General features: G+C 36.4%; 1 protein-coding gene across 13 annotated transcripts in view; it reads right to left on the reverse strand.

Annotated features, from left to right (window-relative positions):
• The window catches only part of CEP57L1 (centrosomal protein 57 like 1), a 77543-nt gene that overhangs the window by 13455 nt on the left and 45368 nt on the right, over positions 1-18720 (reverse strand). For 6 of the 13 annotated variants that reach the window (XM_057311215.1, XM_057311212.1, XM_044388832.3 and 3 more), the window contains 4 exons: positions 14844-14926; positions 13488-13653; positions 11356-11535; positions 8003-8124 (listed from right to left, as the gene is read on the reverse strand). In XM_057311215.1, coding sequence (XP_057167198.1) covers positions 8003-8124; positions 11356-11535; positions 13488-13653; positions 14844-14846 — 471 coding nt within the window. In that variant the 5' untranslated portion in view covers positions 14847-14926. The remainder of the gene's footprint in view (positions 1-8002; positions 8125-11355; positions 11536-13487; positions 13654-14843; positions 14927-18720) is intronic. The other 7 variants (XM_048226064.2, XM_026511673.4, XM_048226063.2 and 4 more) reach the window with 2 other exon arrangements.

Genomic DNA, 18720 nt, shown 5'->3' on the forward strand with positions numbered 1-18720 from the left:
AGGGCAGCCTTTCTGGGGGAGGGCATGGCCAGGTGCAGGGCTGCAGTCCTGCGGGGTCATTTCCATACCAGACCGCCCACCCCGCTGCAGGCTCTTTTCCTCCACCTGGAGGCCCCAGCCCAGTAGACCTCCATCCCCCGGGGCCAAGTCAGCTCGGGGGCCCAGGGCATCTCCAGCTCAGGGAGCCACCCAGCTGAGAGACCGGGGTGGAGGCTCTGATCTGCAATGCCTGGTGTCCTTACAAGAAGAGGAGAGAAGGACAAGATGTGCACAGAGGAGGACCATGTGGGGACACGGCATGGGGAGAAGTTGGCTACCAAGGAGTGGGGCCTCAGCAGAGACCAGCCTGCCCACACGTGGGTGCCGACCTCCCGCCTTGCCTCCAGGACCAGGAGAGAACAGATGTTTGTTGTTCAAGCTACCAGGTCTGTGGTTTGTCACCGAAGCCGGAGCTGACTACCACAGTCCTTTCTGAGACCACTTGGCTGCTGCAAAGAGCCACCAGAATGTCCACACTTCTCATACCCATCCCACTCGGGGCTACTTATCCAAGGAAATAAACTTCTGAAAAGGACATATATACTCCCACTCCTAAGTGTATCGCAGCATGGTTCACACGAGCCAAGACATGGGGACAACCTACACGCCACCCACGCGTGAAGGGGGAAAGATGTAGTCTGTAACACGAGGGTCAGCCACGAGAAAGGACAGCTTGCCATTTGTGACAACGTGGATGGGCCTTGGGCACGTTACGCTAAGTGAGAGAAAGGCAAGTACTGCGTGATCTCACATGCGGAACCTAAAAAATCGGACTCGGTAGCACGGTGGTTACCAGGGCTGGGGAGTTCTGGGGGAAAGACGAGTGGCGTTTAAGGTTCCAAACTTGCAGTAAGTAATAAATACACCACAGAGATCCGACATCGAGTATAATGAGTACAGACAACTGTGTTGTACCACAACCATCAAACCTACTCACACCCTGAGACTTAGTTCTCCCAGCCACCGAAGAGAAAGGGTAACTAAGCCATGTAACAGAGAGGCTAACAATCCCTACACCGACAATCCTAGTACAACATGTAGAAATAAGTCATCAAATTAACCCTTGCACACCTTGAATTTACACAATGTTCTATGTCAAATATATGCCATAAAAAATGACCTATACAAAAAATAAATAAATGAAAGAAAGAAAGAAAAAGTTTCAAAATCAATAATCTAAACTTCCAACATAAAAGCTAGGGGGAGAAATGCAAATTAAACCCTATATAAATAGAAGGAAAGAAATAATAAAGTAGAAATCAATTAAGTAGGAAATAACAAAAAAATTTAAAAGTGAAAAAGGTTGCTTTTTTGAAAAAATCAATAAAATTGATAAAAGTGCTAGGTAGACAAATGATTTTAAAAAGAGGAAAATTATAAATTAGCAATATCAGAAAAGAAAGGGGGACATCTCTAAAGACACAAAAAGAAACAAAATCCAAGTAGCTTATACCTGTTAAAAAAAATTTAATTCATAATCTAAAAACAATCCATAAAGAAAACTACAGTCCCAGATAGCTTCTATCAAATTTGAATTCTATCACACACTTAAGGAAGAAGTAATGCTAAATCTTACACAAGGTCTTTCAGAAAACAGAAGAAAGAATCTTCCCAACTAATTCTATGAAAAACAAATAAACAAATCAAGGCATATCTATATAATAACATTCTACACAGCTATAAAAAGTAAAAAACTATTCATACATAAAACAACTTGGATTAATCTAAAAAACTTTATGCTAAATAAGAGAGTACATTTTCTATGATCCAATTTATAAAATTCTAGGACAGGCAAAAACTCTAAGGTAAAATAAATCAGAATAGTAGTTGCCTTGTCAGGAAGTGGGGAGAGAGCAGAAAATACCTTGACAGAGATATGAGAGAATTTCTGTTATTTGGTAGGGCTATGGACTGTATATTTATCTATCAATAATCACTGAACGTTCCACTTAAGATCTCTGCATTTCACCATATGTAAAATATACCTCAATAAAAAACATTTTAAAAACTGTTAAGTCACTGATGTACAATATTTAGCTAGGATAGGAATTTCTAGGTTAGTTCATATAAGTTATATTTTATCTTATGAACTTTATAAAGTGGTTGCTCTTCTGGCTGTTGTACCCTCATTTATAAAACTCAGAATTACCAGGTTTATATATTTTTTCCAGTCTGGTGGATGTGAAGTAGTACCTTGTTGTGCTGTTAATTTGCATTTTCTTAGTTACTAATGAGAATGATAATTCTTCTATAAATGTACGACTATTTGTGATTTCTTTTTTCCTGCAAAATGCCTCTTCACAACTGGGCCCATTTTTCTACTGTTTTGTTACTTTTTATAACTTGTTTAAGAAATTGTTCTCCACGCCAAGGTCATCATGACATTGTTCTGCATTTGCTTTTAAAAATTACAAAGTTTTGTCTTTTACATGTAAATCTTTAACCCACCTAAAATTGATTTTTGTGTACAATGTAAGGTTGGGATCCAATTTCATTTTTTTTTTCCTCACACAGCCAGCCAATTTTCCTAAAACCATTTACTGAAGTCTATCTTTTCCCCACTGATGTGCAATGGCTTCCTGTTGTATATTATTTCCATGTTGAGTGAGTTTGTTTCTGAGTATATTCTATTCCTTTATTCTGCTTGTCTATCCATACAAATATATTAATTTTGATAGAATTTCAATTTGTTTCAATATGTAGTAGATCAGGACCTATTCTTCAGAATAGTTTTGCTATTCTTGGACCTTTGCTTTTCCACATAAATTCTGGAGTCAACTTTATAGTTCCTGGAAAAACCTATTAAATACCTGACCCATTAAAATCCAGTATTGACCGATAGTGTTAACAATTTCCAAAACAATGCAAAAACCTTACAACCCTTAGCATTTTTTTTCAGTTTTTTCTTTATTTTTAAGTAATCTCTACACCCAACATAGGGCTTGAACTCACAACCAAGAGTTGCATGCTCTTCCAATTCAGCCAGCCAGGTGCCCCAAAACCTTCCAACACTTTAAACTACATTTAACCCTTCCTAATTTATAAGCTATTGTTCTCATTAATTTTAATCCTTTATATATCTTCAAACCACATAAAACATTATTATTGTTTTATACAATATTCATATAGATTTACTCATCTTCATTGCTCTCATTTCTTTCCTGCATCTCTGACCTTCCCTCTAAGATACTTTTCCTTTTGTCTGAATAATATCCTTTAGTGTTTCCTTTAGAATGGATCTCCTGGTAACAAATGATCTCAGTTTTTGTTAGTCTTTAAATGTCTTTATTCCATCTTTCTTTTGTTTTTTGTTTTTGTTTTTTTTTTTTTAGATTTTATTTGAGAGAGAGAGTGTGTGCACATGTGCGCACGAGAAAGAACAGGAAGGGGGGACAGAGGGAGAGGGAGAAGCAGACTCCCCGCAGATCAGGGAGTTGTGGGGCTTGATCCCAGGACTCTGGGATCATGATGTGAGCTGAAGGCAGATGCTTAACTGACTGAGCCACCCAGGCGCCCCTCATCTTTATTTCTAAAGGATATTTTCCCCAGGTTTAGGATTTTTAGATTGGTAGGGATTTTCTTTTAATACTTAACTATATCAATCCATTGTCTTCTGAAGTCAGTACTTTCAGCTGAGAAGTCAGCTGTCACTTTAATTGTTGTCCCTTTGAATGTGATCTTTTCTCCCCCACAAGCTTTTAAGATTTTATGCTTGTCTTATTATTATGTGTCTAGATATATATTTCCTTTTATTTATTCTGATTTAGTTTTATAGGTTTTATGGAATTAGTTTTCTTGAATATGTGGTGTGATTTTTTTTTCATCCATTTTGGAAAATTCTTAGTCACTATCTCTTCAAATATTGCTTCTTTCCCATTTTCTCTCCTTTCCTAGTAGAACTCCAATTACACTTAAGTTTGACCTTCTCACTCTAACCTACATCTCTTGCTCTCTTTTCTGAATGTACTTTCATTTTGCCTCTTTGCTGATCAGGATGATTTTGCCTTCCAGTTCACTAATTATCTCTTCCAAACTACTGTCAGATCCATCCATTCAGTTCTAAATTTCAGATACTATATTTTTCAGTTCCATAATTTTTATTTGGTTCTTTCTCAAATCTGCTCTGCCATTTTACGGTTTCCAATGCTTTCCTGAAAAATGTCAATCCTATCTTTTATCTCCTTGATTATAACAAGCATAATTATTTTATTTTATTTTTAAAGATTTTATTTATTTATTTGAGAGAGAGAGCAAATGAATGAGTGGGGGGGTTGGGGGGAAAGAGGAGAGAAACTCAAGCAGATTCCATGCTGAGCGCAGAGCCCCATGCAGTGACTGATCTCACAACCCTGAGATCATGACCTGAGCTGAAACAAAGAGCCAGACACTTAACCAACTGAGCCACCTGGGTGTCCCAAGCATAATTATTTTAAAGTCTGTGTCTTTTAGAGCCAGCACCCAGCTGGAGCTAACTTGTAAGAGTAATTATATAGTCTATATGCTATTTCTTTTCATAGTGTCTTTTTTTCTTTAAGTAAAATTTACTTAAATTCCAGCTAACATACAGTGTAATATTATTTTCAGGTGTACAACAGTGATTCAACAGTACCATGCATCACCTGGTGCTCATCACAACAAATGTACTCCTCAATCCTCAACATCTGTTTAACCCATCCCCCCTCCCACCTCCCTTCTGGTAACCATCAGTTTGTTCTCTATAGTTAAGAGTCTGTTTCTTGATTTGTCTCTCTCTCTCTTTTTCTCCTTTGATCATTTGTCTCTTAAATTTTGCATATGAGTGAAATAATATGGTATTTGTGTTGCTCTGCCTGACTTATTTTGCTTAGCATTATACTCTCTAGTTCCATCCATGTCATTGCAAATGGCAAGATTTCATTCTTTTTTATGGCCGAGTAATGGTCCATTGTATATATACACACATATATACATAAGTGTGCGTGTGTGTGTGTGTGTGTGTGTACATACATCTTCTTTATCCATTCATCAGTTGATGGACACTTGAGCTCTTTCCATAGTTTGGCTATTGTAGATAATACTGCTATAAACATCAGGGTGCATGTACCCCTTTGAATTAGTATTTTTGTTTCCTTTGGGGAAATACCTAGTAGTGTGATTGCTGGATTTGTAGGGCATTTCTATTTTATACCTTTGAGAAACTTCTATACTGATTTTCACAGTGGCTGCACCAGTTTGCATTCCCACCAACAGTGCAGAAGGGTTCCCGTCTCGCCATCCCCATCCTCGCCAACACCTGTTGTTTCTTATGTTGTTGATTTTAGCCACTTTGACAGGTATGAGGTGATATCTCATTGTAGTTTTGATTTGTATATTCCTGATGATCAGTGATGTTGAGCATCTCTTCATGTGTCTGTTGGCTATCTGGATGTCTTCTTTGAAAAATGTCTACTCATGTCTTCTGCCCACTTTTTAATTGGATTATTTAATTTGGGGGTGTTGAGTTTTCTAAGTTCTTTATATTATTTTGGAAACTAACCCTTTATCAGATATGTCATTTGGAAATATTTTCTCCCATTCTGTAGGTTGCCTTTTAGTTTTGTTGATTGTTTCCTTTGCCATGAAGAAGCTTTTTGTTTTGATGAAGTCCCAACAGTTTATTTTAGCTTTTATCTCCCTTGCCTCAGGAGACATATCTAGAAAGAAGGTGCTACATGGGGCAACTGGGTGGCACAGCGGTTGAGTGTCTGCCTTTGGCTCAGGGCGTGATCCCAGCATTCTGGGTTCGAGCCCCACATCAGGCTCCTCCGCTATGAGCCTGCTTCTTCCTCTCCCACTCCCCCTGCTTGTGTTCCCTCTCTCGCTGGCTGTCTCTCTCTGTCAAATAAATAAATAAAATCTTTAAAAAAAAAAAAAAAAAGAAAGAAGGTGCTACAGCCAATGTCAAAGAAGTTACTGCCTGTGTTCTCCTCTAGGATTTTAATGGTTTCCTGTCTCACATTTAGGTCTTTAATCCATTTTGAATTTATTTTTGTGCTTGGTGTAAGAAAGTGGTCTAGTTTCATTCTTTTGCATGTTGCTGTCCAGTCTTCTCAACACCATTGGTTGAAGAGACTGTCTTTTTTTTACTGGATAGTCTCTCCAGCTTTGTTGAAGATTAATTGACCATATAGTTGTGGGTTCATTTCTGGGTTTTCTAAACTGTTCCATTGGTATGTGTCTATTTTTGTGCCAGTACCATACTGTTTTGATCACTATAGCTTTGAAATACAACTTGAAGTCCAGAATTGTGATGCCTCCAGCTTTGCTTTTCTTTTTCAATATTACCTTGGCTATTCGGGTTTTTTTGTGGTTCCATATACATTGTAGGATTGTTTGTTCTAGCTCTGTGAAAAATACTGTGGTATTTTGATAAGAGATTGCATTAAATGTGCAGATTGCTTTGGGTAGTATAGACGTTTTAACAATATTTGTTCTTCCAGTCCATGAACATGGAAAGTTTTTCCATTTCTTTCTGCCATCTTCAATTTCTTTCATCAGTGTTCCAGCAAGGAAGAAGTAAAACTTTTACTATTTATAGATGACATGACACTCTATATAGAAAACCTGAAGGACTCTACCAAAAAACTGCTAGAACTGATAAATGAATTCAGTGAAGTCACAGGATATAAAATCAATTTACAGAAATCTGTTGCATTTCTTTCTTTTTTTAAAATGTTTTTACTTAAATAGGCTACACGCCCAATGTGGAGCCCCATGTAGGACTTGAACTCACAACTCTGAGATCAAGACCTGAGCTGAGATCAAGAGTCGGACACTCAAGTGACTGAGCCACCCAGGCACCCGTTACATTTCTGTACACCAATAATGAAGCAGTAGCAGAAAGAGAAATTAAGGAATCAATCTTATTTAACACTACACCAAAAACAATAAGATACCTGGGAATAAACAAAAAGGTGAAAGAACTGTACTCTGAAAACTATAAAACACTAATGAAAGCAATTTTCATAGTGGCTTAATTCCTTCTGCCTGGTTATGTCTGATTGCAAGTTTTTCACTGTGTTAAAGAAATGTTTATAGAAATAATTTGATGTCCCCAGGAACATTAGCTATCCAGGATCACTTTAATCCAATTTCAGACACTAAAATTTTCTGGATTACTCTGACAGAGTTGTAATTTGGGTAGTTTTCTTTCTTGTTCACCTTTACAAAGCATTCAGAGCACAAGCAATTTATCAAGGTTCCTATTCTTGATAGGCCCTGGAATCTAACTTCAACTTCTTAATAGCATTAAGAAGCATTATTTAGCTTTGAAAGCATTATTTAGGGGCACCTGGGTGGCTCAGTCAGTTAAGCCTTCCACTCAGGTCATGATCTCAGGGTCCTGGGATCAAGCCCCGCATCGGGCTCCCTGCTCAGTGAGGAGTCTGCTTCTCCCTCTCTCTCTGCCCCTCCCCCCTTCATGTGTAATCTCTCTCTCTCTCTGCTGTCTTTCAAATAAAAAAATAAAATCTTAAAAGAAAAGCATTATTTAGCCTCTCAGTGGACTTTTCTGGAATCAGAAATTCCCTAAGAAGGATGAGGCCTGAAATCAACCTTTCTGGAGGCCAAACTCTTTGGATTTAAGTACACACACAGATTTTGAATTGGTGATTTTCATGACTTCAATAACTCTCCAATGCCTTTATGTATTTTTCACTTTTCTTCCACCCTCCCTGTCTCCCTTATCTCCTTTCTTTTCTATCCTTTCTCCTTCCTTTCTTCCCTCCCACCCTCCCTTCCTTCCGTCGTCTTTAATATGCTGCCCGGTTTTTCTTGTTTTCTTCTACAGAAAGCTTGGTTCAAATGACCTACTCTGCTTCACTGTAAGTGGAAATCTCCCAATATAGCTTTCTATCCTACTTAAGATTATGATACAATTTTCCCATGACATTATTCTTCAAAAACATATTAAGTTATATTATATTCCTATAGAAAATGTGTTTACCTGTTGTTCTAGGATCATATTCTTCTCTCGTTCCACATTGAGAACCATTCTCTTTGTATATTCTAGTTGCTTCTCTAGAAGAGTACAACGAGACTGAGCTGAACTTAACTGTATAGTAATATCTGTGAAAAAGAAAAAGTAATAATGTCTGGATTATCACATAGATCAGAGATTTGGTAATCACACGAAATACATTATATAAATTCAATCAAGAACTAAACGCTCAATGTAAGGAGGGCACGTATTGCATGGTGCACTGGGTGTTCTACACAACTAATGAACCATCAAGCCTTACATCGGAAACCGGGGATGTACTGTATGGTGACTAACATAATATAATAAAAAATCATTAAAAAAAAAAAAAAAAAGAACTAAACGCTCAAGGATTCTTTAGTTCTAAGTACTGACTCTGTAAGTGTTGTGGACATACATTTTGTGAATATCTCATTAACTACATAATACTAGTTTAACATTGTCTTCCCCTAAAAGACCCACAGGGCAAACTTCTGAAAGAGTAAAATGTCAGTGACTTGTGGAATGATAAAAATCCTGGCTGTTCCTGGGAAATGACATTATCTGGAAAAAGAGAGGACCAAAAGTCTCTTTTCTATCAATGTATTTTTCTCTTTCAGGCAACTCAGGTATATGCAATCTTCCATTCCCATTTTCTCTGTTCTTGACTACTGATAGCATAGTTATTTCTTAAGAAGTAAGCAACCTCTTTCTAATCCTTTAATTTTTTACTTTCCTCAGCTCTTTATTCCAGTTTTGTCTAATTACCTCAGAAAAAATTTTCTCATTTCTTCACTCTATTTATAAGTTGAAACACGAACTTGAACCTTATTTATGAGGGTAAATGTAGTACAAGGAAAAAGAAAGCCATACATCATGAGGTAAAAATTATATAAAGAACTTATGTTTTATAGTTAAAATGTCCATGCTACCCAGAGCAATCTACACTTTCAATGCTATCCCGATCAAAATACCAAGGACATTTTTCAAAGAACTGGAACAAACAGTCCTTAAATTTGTATGGAAACAGAAAAGGCCCCGAATCTCCAAGGAACTGTTGAAAAGGAAAAACAAAGCTGGGGGCATCACAATGCCGGATTTCGAGCTGTACTACAAAGCTGTGATCACAAAGACAGCATGGTACTGGCACAAAAACAGACACATAGACCAATGGAACAGAATAGAGAGCCCAGAAATGGACCCTCGGCTCTTTGGGCAACTAATATTTGATAAAGCAGGAAAAAACATCCGGTGGGAAAAAGACAGTCTCTTCAATAAATGGTGCTGGGAAAATTGGACAGCTACATGCAAGAGAATGAAACTTGACCACTATCTCACACCATACACAAAAATAAACTCCAAATGGATGAAAGACCTCGATGTGAGACAGGAATCCATCAAAATTCTAGAGGAGAACATAGGCAACAACCTCTACGACATCGGCCAAAGCAACCTTTTTCATGACACATCCCCAAAGGCAAGAGAAACAAAAGATAAAATGAATTTATGGGACTTCATCAAGATTAAAAGTTTCTGCACAGCCAAGGAAACAGTCAGAAAAACTAAGAGGCAGCCCACGGAATGGGAGAAGATATTTGCAAATGACACTACAGATAAAGGACTGGTATCCAAGATCTACAAAGAACTTCTCAAACTCAATACACGAGAAACAAATAAACAAATCAAAAAATGGGCAGAAGATATGAACAGACACTTTTCCAATGAAGACATACAAATGGCTAACAGACACATGAAAAAATGTTCAAAATCATTAGCCATCAAGGAAATTCAAATCAAAACCACACTGAGATACCACCTTACGCCAGTTAGAATGGCAAAAATAGACAAGGCAAGAAACAACAATTGTTGGAGAGGATGTGGAGAAAGGGGATCCCTCCTACATTGTTGGTGGGAATGCAAGTTGGTACAGCCACTCTGGAAAACAGTGTGGAGGTCCCTTAAAAAGTTAAAAATTGAGCTACCCTATGATCCAGCCATTGCACTACTGGGTATTTACCCCAAAGATACAGACGTAGTGAAGAGAAGGGCCATATGCACCCCAATGTTCATAGCAGCAATGTCCACAATAGCTAAATCGTGGAAGGAGCCGAGATGCCCTGCAACAGATGACTGGATTAAGAAGTTGTGGTCCATATATACAATGGAATATTACTCAGCTATCAGAAAGAACGAGTTCTCAACATTTGCTACAACATGGACAGCACTGGAGGAGATAATGCTAAGTGAAATAAGTCAAGCAGAGAAAGACAACTATCATATGATTTCTCTCATCTATGGAACATAAGAACTAGGATGATCAGTAGGGGAAGAAAGGGATAAAGAAAGGGAGGTAATCAGAAAGGGGAATGAAACATGAGAGACTATGGACTATGAGAAACAAACTGAGGACTTCAGAGGGGAGGGGGGTGGGGGAATGGGATAGACCGGTGATGGGTAGTAAGGAGGGCACGTATTGCATGGTGCACTGGGTGTTATACACAACTAATGAATCATCGAGCCTTACATCAGAAACTGGGGATGTACTGTATGGTGACTAACATAATATAATAAAAAATCATTTAAAAAAAAAAAAAAAAAAAAAAAAAAGAACTTATGTTTTAAATCTCTAAAACTGAAGTCCAGATGTCTTTTTCAAAACTTCCACAGAAACCTGTACTTACCTGTCCACTTCCTCTAATTAATCTTTCTTTTTTTTTTTTTTTTAAAGATTTTATTTATTTATGTGACAGAGAGACAGCCAGTGAGAGAGGGAACACAAGCAGGGGGAGCAGGAGAGGAAGAAGCAGGCTCCCAGCCGAGGAGCCCGATGTGGGACTTGATCCCGGAACGCCAGGATCACGCCCTGAGCCGAAGGCAGACGCTTTAACAACTGTGCCACCCAGGCGCCCCTAATCTTTCAAGTTAATAAAATTTTTTATTCATTTTTATGGTCTCCGTATTGTTTAATTACTAGTGTTGCTTTATATTTTCAAATTTTAAAAACCAGTGTTGACTGAATATATAAAGTATTTCAATTATATTATAGGAAAAACTAGATTTTGTTGGTATTCTGAAAATATTCTAATATCTAAACACAATCTGTCTAAAAACTTAATTTGTCTTTTAATCTCAAGAATTTATGAACTGGGATAATATATAATAGAAGTAAGCTCAAAGTGCTATCTTTTTAATGCAAATATCAAACTGTCTGTGAACAAGGCCTTAAGGTTTGAATATATATAAGAACAAAGATATTTGAGTAAATCTTAGACTGGGCTTTTTATTTTCAAGTTGTAAATTTTGATAACTCCTTGTTTCTGAGAACTATAGAATTTCCTTACCTTTTTTCTGCTTTATCAGTTCCTGGTGTGCCAGATTTCTCTCATTTGTTTCTTTCTCCAAGGCCTTTTTATACTGTGCTGCTTCTCTGGAAAGAACGTTTAGGTTATCCTCAGCTTGTGTCCTCTCCAACTCTAAACGATGAATCTTTTCCTGAAGAGTTTTTAAGGCTAAAATAAGAGCTGTTGGAAAAATATCTGCTTGTTACTTCAGTGAAAATTTTTGAACACTTACATAGTAGCAATAAAAGTGAACAGCATATTTTTGTTAGTGAGCCAGAAAAACATATAATATATATTCCTCAAAAAAATCACTAAAACGCTATAAAGAGGGACAAATTTTTTCTAACATATCTTCTAAAAACTATTATGATTCATGATTGTGTTTAGTAATTTTCTAGGTTTGAGATAGCTAATAATCAAAACTTAATTCAATAAAATAATTATCTTCAAATAATGTACAGTCTAGGAGGCATAAGAGTCTGTATGGATAAAGAAAATTAAGATGTAGTGTCATTAATTAACATGGAAATTTAGGTTTAATGTCAAAGGTTTTTCTCAGTTCTTGATATGTTCAATTTTAGTTAAATCACAAACATTTGTTTCTTTGTCTAAGATATAGTATAAATAATCAGAACGTATGAGTTAGGATACAGTTTCTTTCACCAGAAAAAAAAAATTATGACCTAGTGGTTTAACTCACATCAGGCTTGAAAGATTTTAAGTGGTACACATGTACTACTGTGATTTTTATACAGCTATATTAATATCATCATGATTCGGGTATGTTCGGAGTTACAAAATTTTCAAATAACACTTTCTATTCAGTTATAACTTCAAACTATAAAACTGGAGTGGAATGGAACATAAGTAAATGTTATAGGTTAATTTTCATATGCCAGCATACCTCGTTTTATTGTGTGTCACTTTATTGCATTTTATAGATAATGCATTCTTTACAAATTGAACAATGGTTTGTGGCAACCCTATGTAAATCTACCAGCGCCATTTTCCCAACAGCATTTGCTCACTTCATGTTTCTGTGTCACATTTTGGTAATTCTTGCAGTATTTCAAACTTTCTGTTATTATTATATTTGTTATGGCAATCTGTGATCAGTGATTATGACTCACTGAAAGCTCAGATGATGCTTAACATTTTTTAGCAATAAAGTATTTTTTAGTTAAGATATGTACCACATTGTTTTTTCAACACAATGCTATTGCACAATTAATGGACCACAGTATAGTCTGAATGAACTTTTATAGGTACTGGGAAACCAAAAAATTCATTTGACTCACTTTATTGTGATATATTTGCTTTATTGTGGTGGTCTGGAACCGAACCCATAATATCTCCAAGGTATGTCTGTAGTTCATTTCCAATTAGAAAGATGTTTGCTAGAGATTGCCATTTGGTTCTTTTTTTTTTTTTTTTTTACAAATGAGATAAAAAAATTATATTTATTGTTCTTTAAATATGCAATACCTGGTTTGCTGATTTGGAATATTCTTGTGGTTTTTTACTCCACAGAGCTAGTCTATTTATTAATGGTAACCATTATTATAGAATATTAAAAAGCAAGGTGATAACCAGCATTTTAGAAGGTAATCTGTATGGCATAGGTATGCCTGAAGTCATAAAATGTTTTCTTAATTCAATTCTGATATCCTAAGTTTATATTTTAAAAGTTACAATACTTATATTTTGTAGTTATTCTAATGTACTAGCTTCCCAAGGAATTTTCAAGGGTAATTTTGGAAATAGGCAACTTCTGAATTTAATCCTTGAATAAGAGACAACTTTACTTAATTCAATAGTATTCAAATCATCTAGTTTAGAAGGATTACAAATCTGACCTTTGATTCTTCAGAGTATTTTCTTATTTTCTTGTGATTTTTTAGGATAAAATTGTAATTATGTGTCTAGCTTGTTAATCTTCACCTTATAGCTGAAGAAGCCAAAATAAAAAATGTTAAATAACTTATCTATGTTTATGGAAACTTTAAGCAACAGAGTCAAAATTAATAGTTTTGTTAAGAGAAACATGATATTATTTTCTACATAAAAATGTAAAGCTTTATATATTTCATATCATTCCCCTAATTTTAAATATGATTTTATATTAGAATTACCTTGGCTATTTGGACTATGAAGCATTTTAGGAGCAGTAACTTCTAAGTTTGCAGAGTGGTGAGTCTGAGATGATTCATAATTCTGGCTAAATGATGGAATAAACACTCTTTCTGGAGGTTTAAGATAGCTTCCTACCATACTATGCATTAATTCAGAATCCATTATCTGTAGAGAATAAAGGAATAATATAGTATAGCATCATTCTTTTCTATTTAAATGACAAAAATTCAGGTAAAACTTAACATAAATACATAATCATATACTGTGGCATTGTTTCTTTATGAAGTTAATTATCACAAATTCAATTATAATAAGCTCATCAATACAAGAAAGAAAAATGACTATTTACTGTAAAAATAGTATGGATAATTCTGCCTTATTTTCAGTGAGCATATGCTCTGGAGTGAGCATTAATTATATGGTGGTGTGAATTTGCTGGTTTCTCAGTTGATCATAAGTTCATATACCTCTCATCATCTGAGCATCTCTCTACAAACAGTGTGACTCTAGGGTTCTTACGGAAAGTACATATTCTAAAATACAACATAGCTTTGAAACACAAGCTCCTCAATCCTCAAAGACTGATTGTTGAATTCCAATGTACTGGCTTCTTAAGGGATTTTCAAGGGTAATTTTGGATATATCAATCTCTGAATCTAATCATTGAATATGACACAACTCCATTTAATGTGTCAGTATTTTTTTTTTTAAGTAGGCTCTACACCCAGTGTGGAGCCCAATGTGTGGCTTGAACTCAGACGGTGAAATCAAGACCTATTTTGAGATCAAGAGTTGGATACTTAATCAGCTGAGCCACCCAGGCACCCCAATGCACCAGCATTTTAATCATAATTTAGAATCTCTCTATCTGAAGAATCTACAATAGCTCTGTCATTCTGGGCGGCTTTATTTAATTTTAACGTTTTATTTTTTAGGAGAGCCCTTTCAATCATTTTAGCAGGTAGTTTTTTTGTCTAATTTTCCCCAAATCATTTCTTTTCCTCTCTGTAATTTAAATACTTCAGAAAAGGGGCGCCTGGATGGCTCAGTCGATTACGTGTCCGACTCTTGATTTTGGCTCAGGTCATAATCTCAGGATCCTGCGATAGAGCCCTGCATTGGGCTCCGTGCTCAGCAGGGAGTCTGCTTGAGATTCTTTCCCTCTCCTTCCCCTACTGTCCCTCCCCAAGCTCACACACACACACACACTCTCTCTTTCTAAAATAAATAAATAAATCTTTAATAAAATAAAGTTAAATAGCCTAGGAAGCTTTGCTAGAATATTTGACGCTCTTTGCTCTTGAGAAGCCATCATTTTTTGCTATTGTTATTAGTATCAGCTACCATTTACTAACCATGTCTCCATCCCTCCAGGTTGTTGCTGCTCAGATACTGTCTGCTCCCCATGGGAGACTGCATCTATCTAAGTTGCCGTTCCCTCAAAAAACAAGAGAGCAAAGTTAGTCACAGCTGGCTCACAATGAAGTAGAGGTAGGATCTCAAAGTACAGAAGTGCTGAACATGGTTATACATCTTCAGAGAGAGGTATGTGGCGGAAGCTATCCCAGGAACCTTGGAGTTACTCAAGATATCTTAGTTTTTGGCTCCTGGTAAGTTCCTCCAATAATAAAAAGAGTGAAATTTTGCCATTAATCACTATGCCCTGAGGTCTTGGGAGGACTCTGCTTCCTCTTTGCCAAATATAATATTTATTTTACAAATCAGATTTTGTACCAGTGAAAAAACAAATTCAAATTTGAGGTTTTTAATGTAAATGGAATGACTACTTAGAAGATGCCAATAAGTTAAACTTGGACTAAAATTTATTTAAATTAAATGTGTAAACACATCTTAAAGTGGGGATAAGCAGAATAACAACCCACTGGTAGGTGAAGAAAAAGGAAAAAGTATAGAAATGAGAGGAGACACGCTATGCTGCTCAGTGGATGTCATTGTAATAGACGTCCCAGCTTAACCCTTAGAATCTAGTCCTGTGTTACAAACCCATACAAACCCAGTGCATAAACCCAGAAGTTTATATACATAAAGAACTGTGGCATTCCGGGAGAAAAACTCACTCTGAAGGAAGATGAAAGAAGTACAGAAAGCTTGATCCAAAGTCAAAGCCTCACTTGATGGAGAAAGGGAGGAGTAATTTTGAGTAAAGCACAGTCATGGTCATTCTAATTCATCTCTGACCCAGTCCCATGGACTCACACGTGGGTCTTGGGAAGGGAGAGGACTGTAAGTAAAAACTGAGAAATATTTCACCAATATCTCTATAAAAGATTGGGGCATTAGCTGTCCTGCCTCTTCCAATGAAGAGGAAAGTTATTAGAGATCACTTAACACAGTTTTGACATTTTGAGGGCTCTGGTGCATTGTTAGTATTATTCAGCAAGAGAGAGAGAGAGCAGCTGGAAGGGACATATTCATGGGCATGTATGACAGAAATTTCTAGAGAAAAAATTTCTGAAAGTAGAGAGGTGCCTAAGCCCCAACCTCCAAGGATTCTGACATATCTGGTATGGATCCTAGCTGTAGGTCATTGAAAAGACCTCAGAAAATCCTGTGGAGCATTTCAGAGGATTTGCAAGTGGGGGCAAAAGGCTGTGAAATGTGGGCCTCATCTGCATCAATAGCCTAGTAAAGCTTAGGGAAACTCAAGTTATAACTAGAACCGTTACTGACAGCTTGTAAAGAACCAGGGAAATGATCCATTTTCTCTATCATATATAAAATTAAGATATCTTTGTGGGCTGCAACTAAGGAACCACTGCATAAAGAAATACTCCTCCCCCCCCCCAAAAAACTGTGCTAGACACAAATACTGTACTACAAAGCATTTTTACTTGCTCTTGAGGAAAGCAGTTATTTCAAAATGGTCTTTTTAACAACCAGTGTCTATTCCTGCTAGTGGCTGACTGTGCCATCATCTCTGCATAAGACTATTAGGGAGACAGCATTAGGAGACAGAGATACTACAATGGGTTCTAGGAATGGGGTACTCTCTGCTTCCTATTCTGCTTTATTATTATTATTATTCTCATTTTGTAAATGAAGAAATAGAGGCAAAGAGGTTACTCAAGGTCATCCAACTTGCAAGTGGTGGACCCAGGAATTAAACCTAGCCAGTTCAATTCCAAAGCCTGGGTTCTTAATCACTATATTTAACAGCCCATATTTTGGGGACATTTGCAGTTAGCCAGGTGTGAGATGATGCTGCATTTGGATTATGGTGGTGACAACGGAGATGAAGAGAGTGTATAGAAGCAAGATGTATCTTGAAGATGTAAGTGATGAACTGGATTAAGAGGAGAAGAAAAGGGAGAAATCTAGTTTTCTAGCTTAAATAACTGGGTAGATGATAGTGCCATTTATTAAAAAACAAAGACCATGGCTAATACTCATATAGTACTGATATGTGTCAAACATCAGTCTAAGTGTGAGACATCCAAGTTAAGATATGAAATAGGTAGTCTGATAGAAGAGTCTAAAGCTTGGAGGAGAGGTCTAATATAGAAATATAAAGAATGGCATTGTCAGCATATGGATGGTACATAAAACCATAGAGAATAAAAGTCACCTAAAAGGAAAAGTATAAATAGAAAAGATTTCAGATAAGGAAGGAAAACAAGAGAAAGAGAAACCTATGATGGAAAAGAACCAGAAAAGTATGATGTCAGAAATAAAGAGAAGAGATTGTTTCAAGGAGGGAGTAGTTTAGATTTTAAAAAGTCAATTGATTTTGAAAAGGAAGAGACCACTGATGGTATAATTTAAGAACTGAAGACAGCTCCAAAGGCCCCATGCTAAAAGGGCAAGTGAGGAAGAGAAACCAGCAAAAGACATAGAAATTTTATTCAAATTAGGATGTCCTTTTGCAGAGAACTTCAATTACCTGGCTTAAAATCATCTAGGATTCATAAATTGTGTCATGTCATCCATCCTGTGAGCTAACCTGCTGTAAGTCACAGTGCAAACAATTGTACCCATCATGCAAGTCATTTGCACAGAATCAATAATTTTCATTCTTGAAAACTTCTGTGGCAGGAAAGTACACTATATACAATTTCACTGACTGAATTCATTATTCCCCCAAAATTCATATGTTGAAGCTCTAACCTCCAGTATTTTAGACTGACTGTGTTTGGAGATAGGGCCTTAAACGAAACCCTTAGGATGGGCTCTAATCCAATCTAACTGGTGTCCTTGGAAAAAGAGGAAATTTGGACATACAAATTATGCACCAGGGATGTGTGCCAGGGATCAGGAAAAGACCAAGTGAAGACACAGTGGAAGACAACCATCTGCAAGCCAAGGAGAGAGTCCTTAGAAGAAACCAAATCTACTGACATCTTGATCTTGGACTTGTAGCATCCAGAACTGTGAGAAATAAATTTCTGTTGTTTAAGCCACCTAGTCTGTGGTATTTGTTTTGGAAGCCCTAGCAAAGTAATATACTGACTGCAACTTTTACCTTTGTTTCACAGTGAATTAAACACAGGAATAGTGACGAGGACATAACAACAGATGCCTAAGGTTTATGCTATTTAGAGGACATAATAAAGTTATTTGCAATTTAGAGTTTCCTACTTGATAAGATGTGAAACAATTATGTAACTCTGCCTTGATTTATTTTCCCCCTATAACTGACCTTCAGTAATTTCTTAAGCTTAATAAATTGAATAGGAAATTATTAATGTGTTATCCTGTATGCAATAATTTAAAATAATTAAAAATTTCCCAGTATAATCAAATGGGAGAACAAAACTAAAACCATGCTTTTGACTCACATTTAATTTATATGTAATTTTATTAGTTTCTGACCCAAATATTAGTATTTTTACCTAAAATACTGTAAAATATTTATCCCTTAATAATTTCTATTAAAAATGAAAGAATACTGCTATAGACTTAAGATTAAAGTGTCATTCAAAAAATTATAGCATTGTAAAATTATAAAAATGAGACATTTGAATTACAGGGACGTATAAATAATCTGAAGGTTAAGGTACAATCAAATTCAAGTAACTTTAGAATACGGTGAAAGTCTTTTTTTTTTTTTTTAGATTTATATTTGAGAGAGAGAGCACGGGGATGGGGAGTGGCAGAAGCAGACTCCCCACTGACCAGGGAACATGATATGGGGCTTGATCCCAGGACCCTGAGATGTCCTGAGCGGAAGGCAGATGCTTAACTGACTCAGCCACCCAAGAGCCCCTAGTCTGG

The sequence above is a fragment of the Ursus arctos genome, unplaced genomic scaffold (assembly GCF_023065955.2).
Source record: "Ursus arctos isolate Adak ecotype North America unplaced genomic scaffold, UrsArc2.0 scaffold_13, whole genome shotgun sequence".
NCBI classification, from domain to species: domain Eukaryota; kingdom Metazoa; phylum Chordata; class Mammalia; order Carnivora; family Ursidae; genus Ursus; species Ursus arctos.